This window comes from Pocillopora verrucosa, chromosome 1 (genome assembly GCF_036669915.1).
Source record: "Pocillopora verrucosa isolate sample1 chromosome 1, ASM3666991v2, whole genome shotgun sequence".
Lineage (NCBI taxonomy): Eukaryota > Metazoa > Cnidaria > Anthozoa > Scleractinia > Pocilloporidae > Pocillopora > Pocillopora verrucosa.
In genome coordinates this window covers 13,486,318-13,507,923 of record NC_089312.1, presented here as the reverse complement: position 1 = coordinate 13,507,923, position 21,606 = coordinate 13,486,318, and the positions used below count along the sequence as shown (strand labels likewise).

Below are 21,606 nucleotides of genomic sequence, written 5' to 3'. Positions count from 1 at the left end.
AATGAAGTACACTTAAATATTAATATGATTATTTATGAGTTTCTTCATACTCTCAAACAAGCGCACGAGCCAAGTTTTAAATATAAAAATTTTACTATTAACCAGACTAATGATCAAACTCTCGGATGTGCCATTTTTTATTTCAGAGAAATGTTTTCATCTTCCTAGAACCGAAAATTTATTTTTTAAATCCGGAAAACACAAAGCTGTGAATGTTAGCACCAACGGTTTTTTTCCGAGTCTGTTATTTCGGGATGAAATTAAATTACGTTGTTTATCTAATTTTGACGAAATACCACGAGCGGAAAAGAAATCAAACAACATCTCAGGAAAAAAACATATTTTGTACTGAAAACGGAAAGTACATACACATGTTGCTTTTGATAAATCTTTGTTGGAAGTTTTTCTGAATCATCTATAGATTATCTTGCTGTTTGAACATATTGCCTTAAATGTATACAGAGGAAATAATACTAAAGAAGGGAGTGTTCTCACTGTATAAACATATATCACACGTTTGCGCTTTGTTTACTTGACGAAGAGGTGCGTCTGTTTAACGTTTTAGAACTTTGCAATCCTTGATTTATTCAGGTGTCTGTTTCTCAGGTGGAACAAAAATTCATTTGTTACGCTGGGAACAAACAGTGTCGAGGCTACAGAAAACATGGAACAAATAATTACTTTGCAAAGGTATAGAAGGTGTTTCACTATTCGAGTTTAGGCCACAATACTAAGGTTTAGTTGAGGTGCACGAATACTGAAAACCAGCGAAGCTGCGATTGAACGTAAGTGTTTTGTTAATTTTATTTTAACAATAGTGTATTAATAAGAAGGTCTTGCATTTAGATTTCCTTTTGGTTTGTGGTTTTCTCTCATGGACGAATCCTATTACTGTTTCTGCAGTTGTCGTTTTTTTTTTCTTTACGAATATCCCATTTAAGGTGATCTACCGGACCTAAAGAACATTTCCATTCCCTGTGATAGTGGGGAGTCCTTGATCCCGAGTTACATTGCTTATCTATAATTGTGAGTGAAGAAACCACTCGAAAAATGACTGGATGTCTTTGAAAATACTTGAATGAACGAAGTCACAAGTTTAATTGGTCTAATGTAGTTTGCTTCATTAAGGATGTCATTATACTGCGTAGACTTTGTTTGTGAAATTCTCTTTGAGCCTATCAACATAACGTACTAGCACACTAGACGGTGCTAAAACCAAAATCTTAACTTAACTGCTTTTTTTCTTTCGTCAGGAATATGCGGGCCATATTCACCTTCGGTTTTTTTTTGTCAACCTTCGTTTATTTCTGTTCGAGTGATATGTACCTTCATTTCCCCCATGGAAGCAACAACAGATTGAACGGGAACCAGGCAAATGTGAGGAATGCTAACAGGCTTTTCAACTCTCAGGTGGGTGTATTCGAATCAATTATTTACATATTGAACAGCTCGCTATACATGTGGATTAAAAATTGAAAAAAAGAACTTGTTTTTAAAGCACCATACCAGTGATTTCTAATGCTTCACAGGCTTGGAAAGTAACACAGCTTTGTTTTAATCCTTGTACTCCTTGGCCAGAGCTAATTAAAATCGATCTCATGCCAAACTCTTGCGAATGTTTCCAACAGACAAATTTCTCAATTTGAATGTTTCATCTTTATTAACAATAAATTCCCTGGACCAATTAATAAGAAAATGAAAACATACACACACAGTCGTTTGCCGGAAGTTCTGTATAGTGTTGCTCCTATAATCTTATTCCATTTCTTTATTACTCTTTTTTAGAACAATGGTAAAGCCGGTTACAACGTTGGTGACAGTGGAAGTAACAATCCAGGAGAAAACATAAAAGAAACAAGGCAGCTTCCATTGGTTGGATATATTTGATAACTTTTTCTTTAAAGCATATTCTTTAGACTCTATAGGATCAGATTGAATTCAGCCTTAACAATGTTAGAAAATTAAAAAATGCCCTTCCGAAAAATAAAACCGGTCTGTTACCATGACGAAATTGTTATCTTCATATGCATGTGAAGATATAAATACGTGCAGTGCGCGTGGTGAAGAAATCACGTTTCCGAGCAGGAAAAATTCTGATATAACACTAGCTTTTCTTTTTTCTTCAACCGAAGGAATTTTTCATGAGCGGCTGTGAAGAGGATGCAAAAACTGAGGTTGAAATTATGTGGACAAACCAACATGGAACGGGACCAAAGAGTGAAGATGTAGTGGAAACACAAGTCATACTGCAATACATGTGTCAACCTTTTCCACAAGGAAAAGTTACGGATATAAACTCGGACTTTCAGCTACATACCATTCGCAATGGCGGGAACCGCAACACTCAACCGTTCAACCCCAATCTAGCAGAAAATCGCTTGATCAAAAAAGACCGCGGATTGCATGAACCGAAGGAATATTATCACGCTTATATCCGCAGGGACAGAAACAAAGGTAAAATGTAACTTCAATAAGTAGTTCAACAAGAAAGTTCCTTTCACAAACATGCACCGTTCAGATAAAGATTTGAATCTGAGGTCGATCAAACTTTGATAAGGGGCCAGTCACTGGAGGATTTTTTATAACGTCACGATTAAATTTGCCTAATCCCCCCCCGAGGCCTCGTAATATTCTTATGACCCCCACCCCCCCTTCCCCCATTACTAGCATCAATTCCCCCCATAGCGACGACAAGTCCCCCCGCCGTTCCCCCTGTGATAACTGTTTTGTGACTTTCTATCATCCGCCGGTCCAATTATATTTTTACTCTTACAGTTGTAAATTTCAATAACACTGCACTTTGTTCCAAAAGAGGATGTCTCAGAATAAAACTTTATCTGGGACTAGTATGTCCAGCGGAGCCCTAGAGGAGGGGGGCAAAAAATTGTTTAAGTCCAACATTCGGTAACGCTTCCGAAGGGCTTCTAAATAATTTTAAACTATAATCATTTTGCATGGCAAGGCTCTAACTACCAGCGTGACGCTTAGGGTTTTTGTTAGCTAAGCTATATCTTTCACAATGATATCCTTCTTTGACTTTTTCGCAACCATTTCACAGGTTTATTTACCGCTGATCAGAACCTAAACGGTGACAGTGCAATTTACACTAGACAGAACGCAAATGGCCAGAGAAGGGGACTGGAAGTGCCAGAGGAACGTGATTACTATCCCTACTGGGGCCCCACCCCCTGGAAGGACATTGCTATCATGGTCAGTGACCGAGCTACAGAAGGAGTGATGAAAAAGTACTTCAACAGTCCTAACTATGGCGACAAGGGTAAGTTGTCTCTTATAACTAAACACCATAACTGTACCAGTAAGAGAAATGGCGTTCCTTTGTTTACCATCAGGATTGTGCATTGTGGGGAATAATCAACCTGGGAACAAACCTTGTCCAAGAATACCTCCCCGTAACAGGCCAAGCGCGGAATGTGTGGCCAAGTACATTACAAAGGAGTCGTGTGAACAGGCGGGAGGAAAGTGGACTATAGTAAAAACAAACTTTAAAGAGAAATCCTCCGGCGCCAAGTCTTGCGCCAACATCAAGACCGTCAAGGGCGTGGCGTATGAGCCTCATCTGATAACACAGGGTACTGGAGAGGGTGAGCAAGATCTTGTTCTGGCAGACCCCCCTGAGGTGATATACGCACCATCCACAGTTGTGAATCACAATGGCATGAACATGGACGGGAAGTTCTCTTCATACAAATGGAAGATTCCTCATTTTCCCTCCAACACTATTCAGCGATGCGTGTTGAGAATCAGGTGAGGGAAGCCAAGATTATAGGTGGGGGTTTAAATAGCCGCTGACTCGAGAAGGCCATCGTATGTTGTCGTGAGGCCGCTTGCATTAAATCACCCCAGAAATTTTTGTAAACCATTATTTGTGCGCGTCTCCCCTTTACATGTGTTAGTGTCGCCATTCGGATTAGCGTCAGAGACAGATCAAATACAAGGTGTTTATTTTACTTTTTTCATTTTGTCTCCCACTAAATAATGATCTGTTTTCCTGTTCCTGTATCTACGACTTATTATTGTTATTTAATAACTGACAGATACAACATCACAACAAGCGATGTACCAAGGCGTTTTGATGCTTCAAACAATGATGAGTAAGTGAACATGAGTACTAAGCGTTTTCATCGACGCGGTTTGAATTTATTGGAACGAACGAAAGTATTTACGTAGGAAAAGAGTTTTAGTGTCGAAGAACATTTGATTGTTTTAATATATGCACCAATATCTGGCTGCCATGAGGTCATGTGAAAACGCCCTGTCACGCTGAGGACATTATCTGGAAGCCGGAACGGACACATCAAGGGCGTCCCATTCTTGACTGATTAACTGACGACTTTCTTATTATTGATTTTTCAGGTGCAATCTTTACTTTTCAAAACTTAGATTATCTTAACAAACAGACCACGGGAGTTATTTAAGGACAAATACAAACTGTCACCGTGTTGGGCTAATGAAGTTAGAATACGTAGCTTAGCAAGTGCAATCCTTATGAAAGAAAAAGTTTTAAATAAGTCTATAAGAGACTTAAACTCTTTTTGACATCTGGAATCAAATTTCTGACCCTAAATTGGTGATATGAAAGTGAGGTTAAGAAACAGCAGTAAAATCGCGAAAAATTATTGCCTTTTTAGCGTAAAGAATAATCCCACAACACTTGCTGTTAACGGCAAAACCAAGCTTCAACTGGCCTTGAACACCGCTCAACTGGGTCGTACATTCCAGGACAGAACACAAGTAATCTACCTCAAGCCAAGAAGCTCTTTGCCCCAACGATTCAAGAATTCCAAAATCTTCTACATCGGAGGAATGGGAAAGAGAGGAAACATCGTTCAGGCTTATCCAGCCATGGAATATCGATTCACCCCTGAACGTATCACTGTTTCTAGAAATGATGTCTTGTGCTTCGCTTGGTCAGGTGAGACTGTTTGAAATAACATAGTTATGGGCGGTGACAGTTACGCCTTCAACTAAAACATATACATTTAAACCAACAAGCCTTGTCCAGAAACGCAATATTTCCCGTTGTAAGGTTACATAAGCCACGTCATGGTCACTTGCCTAACTTTCTGCCATGTTAATTTCAGTACAAGGGAAATCACCAAAAAAAACAGATTTTTAAGATAGAAAAACATTGTAAATGAAAAATTAAACTTCACCGATTGACATGGATTACAAATGGAGGGTTTAGAAAATTTAGCGAAAATTTTTCAAGATGCGAAAAAGCAGTAGTGCTGTACCTCCTTTGATTCGTCTTCTAAGACGTGCTTATGATTACAGAGTCAAAAGAACATTTTAATGTATATCAAGAGATATTCTCTTTTGTGCATCTTGAACGTTCAAAAATAAGACTAACTTCACTCAATATTAATTATCAGGGTCAGAAAGTTAATTTTTCGTTGTCGTTCTTTTCTTCAGGCTCCAACAATAATCCGGACAATGCTGGCGAAGGACAAGCAAGTGAGTAGTTTCGATAAAATACATTTACTAGCGCTAAATAAAACACGAAATATTCTTCCTATGAACAAAACATTTGGATTTCCTTCAATATCAGCTCCAAACTTGCTGCATACCCCCAAAACTCGATATACGCACGTCAAGGTGAGAGGAAATACAGAGATAAGAACAGGATAAAATTATTCTCCTGTCAGCGCCCGGAAATTTTAATCCTATAAAAATTTTTGTATCTTTTCAGGATCAGATAGAACAAATGTGTGCTGGGTAAAGGAAGGATGCCAATCTCTTAAACCAAAAGCTTGTACGAGCCTGCCTCTTGAAGTAGTTGAACAGGCTGATAAGTTTTCTGCGGACAAGTTGAATCTTCACCTCAACACTGGATGCGGTGACGAAAACAATCTGCAGGCTCAACTGAACAACGCCCCAGCCTCTTGTAACCCGCCTTGCTTCCGCATCACGAAGCCTGGGACATACTGTTACATGGGCACGCGCAATAACAACTTCTCCAACCGCCGTCACATAGGACAGATCACCGTTACTTAATGTAGTTCGCTGTGGTAACTGGAGCAAATACTGTTGGAGATCAGTTTTCCTACATTGTAGTGAATTGTTTATGATTCCATTAAACAGTATTTCTATTAATTTCCCTGTTTTCCCTTTGATAATGGCTGTATACAAGGAATCGGTTGCATGTCGATCGTTTGACTTTTTGCAGTAAGACTCACAATCAGATTACAGATTACACGTGAAAGAGATAACAAAAGACATCATTTGCATGTCATAACAAGAACGCTTTTGTTCGGCATTATTAAAAAACACCTCAAAAATATCCTTCATCATGAAGGTCAAAACGCTGAAAACTCTGATCAACATCATCATTGCAGCTTCAAAAGATGGTTGAGACACCTACCGATCTACCGACCTACCTACCGAGCCGGTAATTTAATCTCGGAGATCTGCAGTTAATTGGAGCAACAGAATTCCGACTTCCTGGGAGGTTTCAGTCCACAAAAATGTATACTACGCTATCGAAACTCCCCCCACCCCCCCCCAAAAAAAAAACACATAGCAGAACCAAAGAGAGAGATCTTTGTTTTAGCTGCTTCATACGAACCTGAATGTCTTGAAAAGCTTAAAAGCATATCGTAATACCACATTCTAAGGGATGCGTACTATTTCTTCATACAGACTCAAACAAACATTCCAATCTGCCATAAGTGAATGTATCGCGGGAGAGTAACAGCAATGTAAAAAAAAAAGAAAGAAAGAAAACTAAATTAATTCGAATACTATCCATCAGAGGAAAAAGTCTTTTTTTTTTTTTTTCACTCTCCCCTTTCGCGCGTGACTCGCATTTGGCGCTCGCCTCGCGCTTGCATCCTTTTGACTGAAGAACACAAAAAAATTAATGTCTGTTTGTGCTATACCATGCCCACCCTTCAAATCAAAGGCGAGATCATGCAAGCCATTTTTAGCTTATGTTATTAAGCTGAAGAAAAAAAAATTGGGTGATACAAGACTCGAGCAACTACTCAAGAAATCTAAATACTCACTCTAGGAGTTTTCGCCATCATAACGATTTCCTCGGCAACCCAATACTTCATCAATACTTTATACTCTTATAACATACTTAACAACTAGAGAAGAACGTTACAACTACATTAAAGAAAAGGGAACCTTTCGTACGTTTTCTGTGGCAAATAAAATCGGCCATCTTTCTCAAACCAATGTTCTCTCTGTACCTCTGAATTGTAAGCTCAATTGTAAGCAAAAAGGCTAAGCTTGAGTGTCATTTTTTTCTTCTTCTCTAATGAGATTGTGTCAATGTGTCAATGTGCTTTGTGTTTGTGAAGATAGGGGAGTGTGCATAAGGTGTAACTTCTCTTTTTTTTTTGTAATGTAAAGCAAGTATGAATAAGTAACAAAAAAAAAACACTTCTAAATAGGGAACAAAGATTATTATTATGAGCCTATTGCAAAAACATAAGAATATAAGTACTTAACAGTAGGAAGAACACTGTGACTGTTGGTACTTTAAGTAACATGTATTGTTATATTGAAAAAGGCAAGTTTGCATAGGAGGAAAACAGAAACACTCTGAGAGTTTTTGCCAGCATAGTAATTTTCTCGGCAACCACTTACATATCAAACTTTGGCTAAGTTTTGTGGGCTCAATTTTTACCAGATGGTAATTTTACTGAGCGTGAAAACTGAAAAGAATAGTAACAGCGACCTAACAACTTTTCGACTGAAAGCTCACTGCAACTGTTGTCCGTAGACGAAGAGAGCGAGTTAAAAGGTGAGAAGTGTCCTGAAATATTGGCCTCTTGCAATATGTTACTGAACCGTGTGCATAAAACTCAAATTAATTATATCCTTCCCTTAGTCGTTTCACTCTTCCGATCTATTCATTTTTCTCCTAAGTTAGGAAGAATAAGGCGAGCCATAATGTATGGGACTTTATGCGGTGATCTCTATGGGGAATATTTTTGACGGTTGACAGACAAATTTTTTTCGATTTCTGAGGTTGGCTGTTAAATTATAGTGCATTTGGGCTATTAGGAAGATGTTTCCTTTTTGCATGAGTTAGAATCAGTATAAAGCTTTAAATTCTTTAAATATATGACTTATGAATTATATTTGAACTTAATCAATTTTTCATTGACTAAGTGGAGTGAAACGTAGTTCAAAGACCTCTAGCAATGCTTAATTATTAGTTTCAAATCATATCATAGTTCCCTTTACTTCATGTGCAAACAACATTTGCAGAACTTTGCAGCGATGATTCTTCTGGCCGTTAACTTAGTATAAGAAAGTTAATATTCTATGTATACAGGAATCTTATCCCGCTATAGGCAGAACAAAATCTGTTGCTCACTCCTCCCTCCTTCTTTTTCTCCTGATTTTTCTCTCCCCCAAAAGTATTTGTCCATGCAATATTTACTTAAATCATTGGCATGTGCTCCAAATAAGGGTTGTTGTCTGCATCTGTTCAATTTGGCGATCAAAATAACCGCTGCATATAAGGTCGTTTTTTGAATCGTGTCAGTTTGCTGACAGGTCACTCAACAGAAGTGCTTTCCTTGGACTGTTGACACCCATCTTAGTGACGTGGCTAAAACTGCAAAGGCAACCGCATAAAACTTTCCCCTCTTGGAAACCTCTGTCTTGAAAAATTGTCAGTGATGGTCAAAATTCCATCAAATCGACTGACTCGAAAGGTATAGCGAGCGAATATTATGAGTGATAACGCTGAGTAAAGTACATGGCTACTTTCTTTGCGACTGCCTCAAAATCTAAGCATACTTTAGAATGTTGAAAGATTCATGTTGAAGTTGAGAAACAGTATAGAGTTAGTTTTTTGCTTGGGTATTGAGGATACTTGACCAATCTATGTATCCAGCAGGTTCTCTGTTCTCCATATGAGCGTTATCAGACTATCAGTCTCTTATAACTCTTACACAATGCTGGTTTAACAAATTGTTGTGTAGTTTGTGATACGGCTCCTTAGGAGCCATTTGTGTTGGGAGATTCTTTCAGGCCTATGCCTTCTATTTACTTGAGCGACAGTATACTTCGTGTGATTATCAAGGTTAGTGTCTTTTTAAGCACTTGATCTGGATGGATATCTTGCACAGCTGTTCCTCAGTGCACGTCATTCCGAAGCTGTCACACACTAGACCGATATGCTTCAAAAATTTCATTGTACTTGAAAGCCCAGTTCAAAGTTTTACCTACCCAGTTCCAGTGTCTATCACAATAAGTGTTCACTAGGAACACAACCATTTTCTTTTTTTTACAATCATTGTCCAGAGCGCGAACAAAATTAGAGCAGCGGAAAACTTAACGAACGTGAATACAAGCATAAGCGGGTGTCAACAGGGTTTAATGGTCAGTTATGACACTGCCTAAAATCAAACCACCAAAAAGGATATACATATTAAAACAGTCAACAGTTAAAAGCGCAGCTCACTATTAACCGCCGAGCGGTTTCAGTGATCTTTCAGATCTCATTTAGCCTACCCTCTTGCCACGAACAGTTCTAAATCTCGAAGAATCTTGCATGAGAATGGCAAACCAGTGTCCAAGTATTAAAATATATTTTAATTACTACCTTACAATCATTTGACTGATTTTGGCATAAACTGGCAGTTTGAAGATACATGTACTTTAATATTTAACGTGTAAACTCTACTATTGGCTCCTTCCAAGCGGTGCCGCGTCATGCCCCCTTCGAGCAAATCACATGGTGATATCATGTCGAGAGTCCTGAAGGCCGTCGTTCGCTTTTATGATTAAGCAGAAGTTACGATTTGGGCGAAAAAAGACTATAGAAACTACTGAAGAAAACCGAAAGCGCACTCCGGGAGTTTTTTCGGCAACATAGTGATTTCCGTGGCAACCTAATACTCCATCATTACTTTAGACGATCTCTGAAACTTATATATTATATAGGGAAGAACATTACAGCTACACCAAAGAAATGAGAACCTTTATTACGTTCTCTGAGGTAAATAAGAAAGCACCTTGTTCTCCTTTTAGTGCCGGGTATCTCAAATTACTGGCTCCCTCTCAAACCAATGATGCATCTGTAACACTGAATTGTCAGCTAAATTGTAAGCTAAAAAGCTAAGCGTGAGTGTAATTTTTTCTTTGTCTTTAGTAAAAGTTGTATGCATGTGTCAATATGCTTTTTATGGATGTGAGAGTGTGCGCGAGGTGTAAGTTTTCTTCTTTTCTCTTATTGTAAAGCAAATATGAACAAGTTACAAAAAAAATCAATTCTAATCAAAGGACAATAATCACGATTATAAGTTTATATTAAAAAACATAAGCAATATAAGTGCTTAACAGTAAGAAGAACATTTTGACTGTCAGTAGTGTAAATAGCCTGTATTGTTCAAAAAAAAAAGACTCAAGTTTGTATTGAAGAAAACAAACAGCACTCTGGGAGTTTTTTGCTAACATAGTGATTTCCTCGGCAACAATTTGATTACCAAATTGTGGCTCAGTTTATTTGATCTCAAGGTGGTAATATAACTGAGTGGTAGAACTGATAATTTCAGTAGAGCGAACTAAGCTACCACAACTGTTGTCTGTGAACGGAGAGAGCGAAATAAACGGTAAGACGTGTTCTGAAATACTGATCTCTTGCAATATGTTACCGAGTCGTGAGTATTAATCAATCAATTAAGAAGCCAGTATAAGCTATAAAATCATGTTATGAAATTAATTAAAATCTTTCCCAAGCCAGTTTAGTTTCCTCTTCTTTTTTTTTTCCAAGTCAGGTAGCAGACAAGCGCTTGCGTAAGGGGCGTTATACGAGAGTCTCAAAAAGAGTAGCTTTAACTGCGGGTTTGGGCTTTTGACGGTTGACTTTACAATCAGTATGATGCGATTTCTTCCCTAAATGTATGAATTATAATTATGTTCGGACAAATTTAGTGTTTCACTGACCAAGTGGAGTAAATCCGTATTAGTTTCGAACAAGATCTTAGTTCCCTTTTGCTATGATAGTACAAAAAAAAGTATGCAAAACTTTGCGATAGTGAATATTCTGGCTCTTAACGTAATATAGGAAAATTGACATTCTGAGTGAAAACAAGAACTTAACGGAGAAACAGACAAAGTAGGCTAATATACTGAGTAATAACTTGAACAGAGGCATAAGTTCATTTTAGGTGATTTGCCAGAACTGAACAACTTTTCTAGCCCGTTGTGAATTTGTATGAGAGTCCTTGATTTCGATTTTGGTTTGTTTGATTACATTTCTTATCCACGACGCTAACTGAAGAAGTAAACTTACTTTGTTAAATGTAGCTTGCTTAATTGAGGCAGTGATAGTTCTTTATGGAATTTGTCTGCGACATTCGAAACAGGATTTGGCTTATGTAATAAATAAGGGAACACTTAGATGAGGGTCACAATGGCGTTCACCGTTAGCCATAAAACAGCCACAAAATTTAGCCTTCAGACGTAAAAATTGTCAATTTTTAGTCGGGTCAGTCGTAAAAAAAAAGTTTACCGTACAAAAAAATTCTGGTGACCACATTGGAAAGATACTAACTGTTAGCCGTTAATTGGCCAGAATTTTTACCGTTAGCCGTAAAAGTCATCACCCCATCGAGACCCTCTTAAATTGAATAAATGCTGCAAGATGCACCAGAACTGAGCAATAAAAAAAGTGGATGAAGGTTTTGTAAGATCAGTTTCAGTGATTTTCATCCACCTTTCATTTATTATACTTTTACTGACATCTTTTTCTCTAATTTTTAACCTATTGTTAAAGTGAAAATCCTTAACTTGATGATTTTAAAATAGCATCTTAGAAGTTGATAAAGCCATCATCTTAGTTAGAGCGGTTATTTTCATTCGTCAGAAATATGCAGATCATATTGACCTTTGGTTTCGCGTTGTCAACGTTCTTATATCTCTGTTGGGCGGATGTATATCTTCATTTTCCTCCTGGAAGCAACAATAGATTGAACGGGAACAAGGAAAACGTGGACAAAGATGACAGGCTTTTCGACTCTCAGGTGGGTGTCACGAAGCATGCAATTGATGTCGTATACTGCGCATGCCTGTAGATAACCGACTCCGCTACTTAAACTGGATTCAAACGTCCCGTGGAAACATTTCCCTTTTGATCAGGCATGATTACTGATCACTACACTAAGCATGCATACACACACACACACACACACACACACACACACACATATATATATACACATCCGTTGTCAAAAACGTTGCAATTTGAAAATGTGCATTAAATATATTTACCTTTTGTTTTCTCATCAAAAGGAGACACTATATATATATATATATATATATTTATATGTATCATTTATATAGCATATATAGAGTATAAATATATATATAATATATATATAGATATATTATCTTTATTTTTATTCTAATTATTCATTTTGTCTTATTATTTGTGGTTTTTGTCTTTGAAGGATTATTTTTCGAAGATCTATTCTAGCAACTAAGCCAATCTGTAAATTCAAGATACAATGACGTTGCATAGCTTTACTTTAGCAGACTGAGACCCCTCGCCCAGAACTAATTAACATAAAACTTCTCCAAATAATTTCGAAATATTTCCATCAGTCAGATAATGAGATCAGACAGAATTCTCAATTAGAGGAAGTCATCTTTATTTAAAAATTTAAATTGAAATAAAATATACACACTCAGTCGCTTGCTGGAACTATTGTTTGGTGTTGTTCCCTTTTATCTTAATCAGTTCTTTATTATCCTCTTTTAGAACAATGGTAAGGGCGGTTACAACGTTGGAGACAGCGGAACTGGCACTACCAGGAACAAAATACCGAAAGACAGGCAGCTTCCATTGGTTGGATATATTTTCAATTTAATGCATACTCTTAAGACTCTTATCCTCATTAGAGTAATCAGCCTGTTTTGCCGCCAACCCATCATATACATTGATATATATTTATGACCAAGTGCCAATCATGTCCTACTCAGCAGTTGATCCTGACACTGCGTTAGAAGTTTCCATGGTTTTGCAAGCATATTTAGAGAAACCATAAGCGAAATCAAAATACATTACAAGTAATGATCAACAAAGAAAACAAACGGCATTAGGAGCTGCTGCATTCGAAGTTAAATAAGCAATTTCACAGAAATGGCGTCAAAATCGTGCCCTAGATTGGGCAGTGGCACACAATGTTCAAATCCATGCCAGGCGTGATAGGCAATTATTGGATGAGGTCGAACATGATATCATGAATTATCAAAACCGAGGTCTGAGTTAAAACCGCGGTGAAGATATCCTGTTTTTTAGCCAGGAATATTAAAACATATTAGCAAATAAACTAAGGTATTATACAAAGATTTCCATCACTGAAAAAAGCCGAAACAACACACGTGAAAAAATACGATAGTTTTTCACGTCTGTTTGATATCGCCAATCAGCTGCTGAAAGCGTCACTTGGTCAGGATGAAAACTTTGTATATTGAAAATCACGCCCATTGTTGTTTTAGTAACGATTCAACGCACTTTTTCATCTTGAGCTTTAGTGCAAACGCATCTTACGATTCGTATTCAGGGACTGTCGATCCCGGCCTTATATTTTCATTCATGAGTAAAGTCGTGACTTTTCTTGTCAGTAAAGGGTTGGTGTGTTTATACGATAAACAAAATAATACATGGTTGCTTGTAGATATGAAATTTCTGTTCTAGTGTTCAACTCGACATCTCACTCGTTCTATGCGCTCACTCGTAGGCTATCAAGTGGAACACTCGAAGAGAAATTCCATATCCACGTGCGCCCATGTATTATTCCCTAATTAATTTTTTTTTCTCGCCAAATAGTTCATAAATAGGTCCTTTTTTTCTTGAACCAAAGGAATTTTTCATGAGCGGCAGTAAAGAGAATGCAAAAACTGAGGTTGAAATTATGTGGACAAATCAACATGGAACCGGAACAGAGAGTGCAGACATAGTGGAATCACAAATCATCCTGCAATACATGTGTCAAGAAGTTACAGAGTCTAAATATAAGTATCCCAACATTCGAAATGGTGAAGAACGGGACAAGCAAAATTTCAATGCCGGCTCACAAGAAAATAATGAAGTGAAAATGGAACGCGGATTGCATGAGCCCTTAGAGTACTACAGAACCTATAGGCGCAGAGAAAGAAACAAAGGTGGCATTTTCTATTAGAGTCAATATTCCTCTCAACTCACTTCTTACTTTTTCCGATTAAGTTTTAATCACACTTTAACAAAGAATTCAAACATTTCTAGCCTCAGATATTGCATTTCACAGATTTGTTTACCGCTAATCAAGACCTAGAAGGTAACAGTGCAATTTACACCAGGCAGAACCCAGATGGGAAGAGAAGGGGATTTGAAGTACCAGAGGAACGTGATTACTATCCTTACTGGGGCCCCACCCCCTGGAAGGACATTGCTATCTTGGTCAGTGACAGCACTACAAAAAGTGCTATGCGGGATCATGTGAATAGAGACTACGGAAAAAAATGTAAGTTTTTCAAATACTTCCCCTCATAAGAGTCCACGATTGTATGTTGAAAAATGACGCTCTTTGGTTAACTTTCAGGGTTGTGCATTATAGATGATGGTGTCGCAAAAACTCTCTGTCCAAAAGTGCCTCAAAAGAACAAACGAAACGCAAAATGTGTGGCCAGGTTCATTACACAGGATTCGTGCCAAGGCGCAGGAGGCAGTTGGACCCAAGTACAAACAAACTTCATAGAAAAGTTCGGATCTAAGGACAAGGGTGTGGCGTATGAGCCTCATCTGATAACACAGGGTACTGGAGAGGGCAAGCAAGGTCTTGTACTGGCAGACTCCCCTGAGGTGATATACGCACCATCCACAGTTGTGAATCACAATGGCATGAACATGGACGGGAAGTTCTCCTCATACAAATGGAAGATTCCTCACTTTCCTTCAAACACTCCACAACGATGCGTGTTGAGAATCAGGTAAGAAAAGTCAAGTTTAAATTTTTTTATTTAGATCTGTTACGAGATCCGAATACGAATTTTGAAACAAGTATGGTAGATGTGATCATTAATGGAGTTCCTCCATTGCAACCTGGTAAAATGGTTAAATCGAGGTAACAAACGCAGATAAAGGAAGGCTCACGGAAAATAAATCATGATTTTGAATAGGTCTCCTAGCATTCATATGCCCCTCCTTTCCATTCCCAACCATATGCAAGAAAGGTGCGTATTAGTTTGGTTTTTATGCAACACTTGAGCGATTCTTTATACCAACAAAACAAGAGGCGTTTCCAAATCGTCTCCAAAGTAATTTGAAACCCTGGCGCTAAGCAAGTGGCGGGGTGACCTCCTTCGACTATTGCTTCCTCTGCATCCATCCTGAACTTGTTACTCTGACCTGTGTGGAAGAAGGCCTGAATCTTAAGTTTTCTGTTTTCTCTTCGGTCATTATAATTTTTTTCCTACATTTTCATTACATTTTCATATAATTAACTGTGACATGCTGGTTTAAATTGACAGATATAACATCACAACAAAAGATGTACCGAGGACGTTTACTGTTTCAAATAACGATGGGTGAGTAAACAGGAGGACTGATTATGTTCAGAGTAAAAGCTGGGAATTTCCTCTTTATGCATATCGAATTCTCTGCTGAAATATCTTTCAGTTTTTAATTTTGTAACAAGTTCTCCTTGCTTTTTTGTTTACTTGTTTCCTTGTTTTCGTTTTGTTTTGTTTTTTTTTTTGTTTGTTTTATTTTAAGCCACCTTCGCAAACTTTATGCATCAATTAATAAAGGGTTAAGTATACCTTGTCGATATTAGGTTGTATTAAGACTTTATTGAATGGGTGTAAAATAATCAGTCAGTGTTATGGCTTCTATTAGTTAAGCGGTCAAGGGGGGGACTATGGAAAATTAAATGCCAATTAACTGCCAGTGAGAGGGGATCATAAGAATATCACCGAGCCTTATGGGTAATTTTATTACGACACATCCAAGTGAGGTTAAGGAACAGCAATAAAATCGTGAAACATTATTGCCTTTTTAGCGAAGAGAATAATCCCAAAACACTTGCTGTTGACGGCAAAACCAAACTTCAACTAGCCTTGAACACCACTCAGCTGGGTCGTACATTCCAGGACAGATCACATGTAATCCACCTCAAGCCAAGAAGCTCTTTGCTTCAAAAATTCCAGAATTCCAAAATCTTCTACATCGGAGGAATGGGAAAGAGAGGAAACATCGTTCAGACTTACCCAGCCATGGAATATCGCTTTACCCCTGAAAGTATCACTGTTTCTAGAAATGATGTCTTGTGCTTCGCTTGGTCAGGTGAGTCTGTTTGCAGTAACGTAGTTACCGTGGAGCGGAATGTTTTGTGTTTTAAGGTTTGATACTGAAGTCACGTCATGGTAATTTATCTAGATTTCTGACATAAAAACCTCAGCACGAGGGAAACCGCAAAAAATTTTTCTGAAATGTAAAAACAGTGGAGATGGAAAATTAAAATTCACAGATTGTTACGAATTACAAATGGAGGACTTAAGAAGTTTAGGCGAATTTTTTCAAAATGCTCAAAGACCGTAACCATAGCTACTATGATACATATTATAATACGTGCGCTAGAGTCCAGAGTAAAATGAGAATATTTATGCAAGTGAATTGGAGTGGTGAGGCAGCTAAGTCGTATGTTGAAGGCATCAAAGGTAGGAAAATCAGCCAAAGCATTCTCTCAAGCCATCATCGAACTTTGAAGTTATAGACTCAGCACTGAATTCATTAGCGAAAAGAAATCCATCATTTTCCACATAAATTATTTATCGTCAAATTCGGACAGAATTAGCTCAACTTCACTCAATAATCATAATTACAGTCAGAGAGTTAATTTTTCGTTTCCAATCCCTTCTTCAGGTTCCAACGATAATCCAGATAATGAGGGCCAAGGGAAAAAAAGTGAGTAATTTTGATGAAAATTTGCTCCATGGAGATTAAGCATTAATGTGAATAGAAAGTAAACATTATTACAATCGAATCGGTATTTAGCGGTCACCCACGGGGAATAGTGAGGTGACCGTTAACTACAGGTTCCACAGAACAGGTGTTCGACTGTATGCGTTCTTGTGGGATAAAAAAAAAATGTTGTCTTGCTTAGATCTGAACCCTCAAAGTGTACATTTCATTCCTTTAAAGAATCTTAATTGAACACTGAAAACCCAAAGCTTCATTGATTCTCTTTGGGATGGTCAATGAAATAAAACAATTCTCTCTGTCAGCACCCGGACATTTCATCTTAAAGAAATTTTTGTATCTTTTCAGGATCAGACAGAACAAACGTGTGCTGGGTAAAGGAAGGATGCCAATCACTTAAACCAAAGGCTTGTACGAGCCTGCCTCTTGAAGTTGTTGAACAGGCTGATAAGTTTTCTGCCGACAAGTTGAATCTTCACCTCAACACTGGATGCTACAGCGGTAACCCAAATAAATTGAATGTTCAACTGGACAACGCCCCAGCCTCCTGCAACCCGCCTTGCTTCCGCATCACGAAGTCTGGGACATACTGTTACATGAGCACGCGCAATAACAACTTCTCCAACCGCCGTCACATGGGACAGATTACCGTTAATTAAAGTAGTTCGGTAACTGGGGGTAAGACTGTTAGGAATCAGCTTTCCTACATCGTAGGGAATGGTTTCCCCGGCTTATTTTTCTTGATTGCCGTTAGATAGTTGATTGGGATTATTACAGCTAATACTGTTGGGTATCAGTTTTTTCTACCATATCAGGGCTAAAATAACAGCTGTTAAACGGAGAATGTCTATTCTAGAATAAGTTTTGTCGGGTGAACTCCTTTGGTCTGATTGAAATTTTTTTACGGTTGTTAACGCATATGAAGAAGAATTTCATGAATTAGTTGTCAGTGATCGGATCCTTGTGTTTGCGCAAATATTTGTGGGATCGCCAAGGGGGGAAAATTCCAAGTTGCTAGAAGGAAATATATGGCGAAAGGTTGTTTCGACGTCCAAAAAAATCGATTTTGAAAGAGATCAACGCTTTCTAGCGGCTGTTTTATCATAACTGGTTTTAGATAATGTTGATACGAGGGAACCGCAAGTTTTTGTTTGAATAACCGCGAAATGTGTTATTAAAGATACCGATAAACCTCTCTCCTTGCGCAAGTGTAAGGTATATGGTGAAATCCTCATCGCGTGATGATCTCAAAGTATTACAAAATTAGCCATCTAGAGTGTGACTTCATATAAGCTTCCTCTGTAATTTTCAACGTCCACATGGATCATTTCCACGGAAACGGTCATATGCCTTGTGCTTTTGTTTGCAATAGCTACAAATTCAAAATAAACAAGTTTTATCCGAGTGCCATTTTATAAACTACTTACTACCTCTCTATTGGTCTTTGGTGGTTTTTCTACGGACCTCTTTGCGCTCGGCACGTACTGCCACGACCTCGGGCCAATATTCCGATGTATAACCTTTGCGTTCGGTTAATACGAAGTTAATATAATCTTGCATTGTATCAAATCATTGGTTCATATGAATTCTACTTGTAAGTTCGCTTATGAGCAAGCAAGCAAGCCTCAACTTTATCACCTTCACAACTTCTGTTGGTATAAATGTTAAACCGTGTACTGAAGTGATACTTGTATGCACAAACTTACAAGTGTTACCACTGCATCACTTTTCCTGTCACGAACTATTTCGAGGTCTCATGTACAATAAAAGCATGGTTAATATTCTCGTTTTGTAGAAAGGAGAAGGGGAGGGGGAGGGGGAGAGGAGGGGGAGAGGAGGGGGAGAGGAGGGGGAGAGGAGGGGGAGAGGAGGGGGAGAGGAGGATGGGATTTATCGAGATTTGACGTAATGGATATGTGGATTACATCCGAGAAAAAGTAGTTTTGACGAGACATCTTGATCAGCTCCAGCCGGAAAATTATTTTGAGCCCTGTAAATTGTATTAAATTGATACTGATTTCATTATTATAAAGGGTTTTCATCGGTATCTTTACTTTCAGTTTATAATGTGTTGTTCGTACTAAAATAAGAAGTTGCTGCATCACGTTGTCGATCCTTCGAAGGAGCCCCCACTATCAGATATTACATTCTCAAACTCGAAAGCCTCTTTTCGGCAGTGTTATATAGTGGACATTTCTCAAAACGATTAGAACATTTTATGTAATCGCGATGAACAAGGCCCCAAGATACAAGCCGAATTAATAACAATAGATTTTCAAATGAACATTGTTGGTTATATCGTTGATTAGGACTTGAGATACCAAGCCACCAAACTTTAGTTAATGGGCCTCCGCTGGGACGTAGTTGTTTATTTTACCAAAAAGCAAAAAGATAAACAACAGAAATAGACAGGTTGAAATATTTATGGTGACTAGGATTCGGTACCATTACTAACAAAAGATGAAGTCCCTGTACGAGCTCCTTGTTCAGATAGTTTATACTTATCAACTTCCTCAGCCCAACCTGTCGAAGGGAATGACAGCTAAAACGACGGTCTATGTTGGCATCATCAAGCCGCTGTTAAGCAAAATGACGAAGAACAACTGAAGCGCAGTTATCATCTGATCTTCCTTCTCTTGAATGACTCAAGCAATGCAAGGGGGGCACATGATACCTTGGAGAATTAAGACTGAAGCTGTTTGTAATTTGTACACGAAAAGGAAAACGCACAATGTTACTTCTACTATCTGGGGCGCTTTGGGATTTATGTACGGAAGTAGTGTAGCGGCAGTATTTTGATGGACGAACATACAAGTTGTTCAGCGCGTATCAATAGACCCTTAAACACGTTTTTCATCGTCAAAATGAATCGAATAGCATGGCACCCATTTCCCTTCCTTTATTACATTGATAAAAATGCCCAAAATGTTAGAAATAATTGCAGTACAGCACTCATCATTGTGTTCCAAAGAACGAAACTGATAAGAAAAACTATTTTAATTGACCACGAGGTGAAACTCAAGTGTTCGTTCACATAACAAGCCATTTTATGCAGAAGGAAGAATTTAAACAAATCTGAACCAACCAGCAGTTGAGCTTTCGATTAAGAGGATGCTTGACAGACTCAACATTGCATCAGAAAAGAAAAGCGGCAGTACGCATGTCGTAACATCTGCTGTATGGTTGAGCGATGTTCCAACTACTCAGTTCAAGGTGGGATGTTGTCTGTATTTCAGTTTTCAACTAAGAAATTAGGTTAAAGTGCATTTAAAGGGAAGCTTGAGGAGTAATTGAAGTTTGGAATACAAGAAAAGAACAGAGGAGCTGATAGGGGCAACCGCTGAGAGAATCGGCACGCACAACCGCAAATGTTTATTAAACTGAAACATTGTTTAGCGATGGCGGCCGAACACTTTTTAACAAAAGCAAATGTTATTTATAGCTTCCCTACGTTCAAAGATAATTCATTAACCTGCCTTTTGTTTCATCTGTGATAGCGCCGAGTTAGAAATCAGAACGGAAATGACTACGTTCAAAATGAAAACAACCTCAGACGTCATATCGGTGAGGAAGTGACTTAAACTTAAGAAAAAAAATGAAGAAAGAAAAAACTGCATATATTTCAAAATTATGCGAAATAGTCTAGAATTGTATGGTAAATCTTTTTAATTTTGAAAATAATTAGTGAACTGGGCCATTTGTCAGAGATTTTGAAGCTATATCGAGGGCAAGTAGCTTTGGTGTGGGAGTCAAGTGTTCCTGAAGATTGTGCACCTATTGCTTCATGTTATCTGAGTGCAACAAAGATTTGAGCCAACTCGCTATTTGAAATCTTCATTTAGCTATTCTTCATTACCTCCAAAGATACCACAAGGAAAGAACGAAGAAAATGCGTATGATATTTTCTATCAACTATAAATCAAGGTTCCTGAGACGTAGTACGAGGCTAATTAATCTAACCGTTCAACGTGTCAGTACAGCAAGAAAAGGAATCGCGGGAATGCATATCTTTTGATGTCACAAATATAAACATTTTATTTTACAAGAGTTTGTCAAGTTATCCATTCGACACGAGCAAACAGATTTTGGTCAGTACAACGAGATTTAAGAGGTACTGTATAACCCCTCATTTTAGTCACTATCGCGGAATGCGGAAAGCTTCTATGTTCTACAGTACATACGTCCCTCCGGCAGAGCACTTTAAATCAGCCGATCTTTTACCGGTTTTGTGTGCAAATGACAATTATCTATAAAATCATAGTTTTGATTTTCATGTCCAAACAAACAGCTATCAGACTGTATGGAGGATCGCCAATAGGGTTCTTCAATCCCGCGATCCCGACTAAAATTTTCTCTCAATCCCGTAATCCCGACGGCTTATACCGGCCAATCCCGATCCCGATCATACAATTTTGTCTTCGCTCATTTCCTAAACCTAGAAGGGCCTTTCCGGTGGGTGATAATTTTCTTAACCAGCATTGATCCGTTGATTTCTATAGTTACCGTCAGGCATGAGTTTATCTCTTTTCACCAAAATGATGATATTGTTTAATTAAGAAGTTTTCAAAGTTTTGCACGGATAACTCACGATAGTCACGGTAGCGACTTCCTTTCATTAAATTCGATCACGGACAAACGTATAGGTACAGGCAGGTCAGTAT

General features: G+C 38.1%; 2 protein-coding genes across 2 annotated transcripts; both read left to right on the top strand.

The window, feature by feature from the left end:
* Positions 1-712: 712 nt before the first annotated feature.
* Positions 713-6,114, top strand: LOC131786303 (protein DD3-3). The gene is made up of 10 exons (XM_059103343.2): positions 713-785; positions 1,254-1,410; positions 1,786-1,872; positions 2,133-2,454; positions 3,059-3,277; positions 3,351-3,765; positions 4,056-4,112; positions 4,650-4,933; positions 5,434-5,475; positions 5,711-6,114. Exons 2-10 carry the CDS (start codon positions 1,258-1,260, stop codon positions 6,013-6,015), a joined length of 1,884 nt encoding a protein of 627 aa, XP_058959326.2. The 5' UTR covers positions 713-785; positions 1,254-1,257; the 3' UTR covers positions 6,016-6,114.
* A 5,741-nt stretch (positions 6,115-11,855) lies between these two features.
* On the top strand, positions 11,856-17,604 carry LOC131786347 (protein DD3-3-like). The gene is made up of 9 exons (XM_059103399.2): positions 11,856-12,008; positions 12,746-12,832; positions 13,851-14,151; positions 14,274-14,489; positions 14,568-14,955; positions 15,496-15,552; positions 16,026-16,309; positions 16,889-16,930; positions 17,294-17,604. Exons 1-9 carry the CDS (start codon positions 11,856-11,858, stop codon positions 17,602-17,604), a joined length of 1,839 nt encoding a protein of 612 aa, XP_058959382.2.
* The last annotated feature ends 4,002 nt before the right edge of the window (positions 17,605-21,606 follow it).

Coding starts and splice junctions, on each gene's coding strand:
- LOC131786303 (XM_059103343.2), top strand. CDS start 1,258: ATGCGGGCCATATTCACCTTCGGTTTTTTTTTGTCAACCTTCGTTTAT. Junction 3,278..3,350: donor TCCTAACTATGGCGACAAGG/GTAAGTTGTCTC, acceptor GTTTACCATCAG/GATTGTGCATTGTGGGGAAT. Junction 5,476..5,710: donor TGCTGGCGAAGGACAAGCAA/GTGAGTAGTTTC, acceptor GTATCTTTTCAG/GATCAGATAGAACAAATGTG.
- LOC131786347 (XM_059103399.2), top strand. CDS start 11,856: ATGCAGATCATATTGACCTTTGGTTTCGCGTTGTCAACGTTCTTATAT. Junction 12,009..12,745: donor ACAGGCTTTTCGACTCTCAG/GTGGGTGTCACG, acceptor ATCCTCTTTTAG/AACAATGGTAAGGGCGGTTA. Junction 14,490..14,567: donor TAGAGACTACGGAAAAAAAT/GTAAGTTTTTCA, acceptor GTTAACTTTCAG/GGTTGTGCATTATAGATGAT.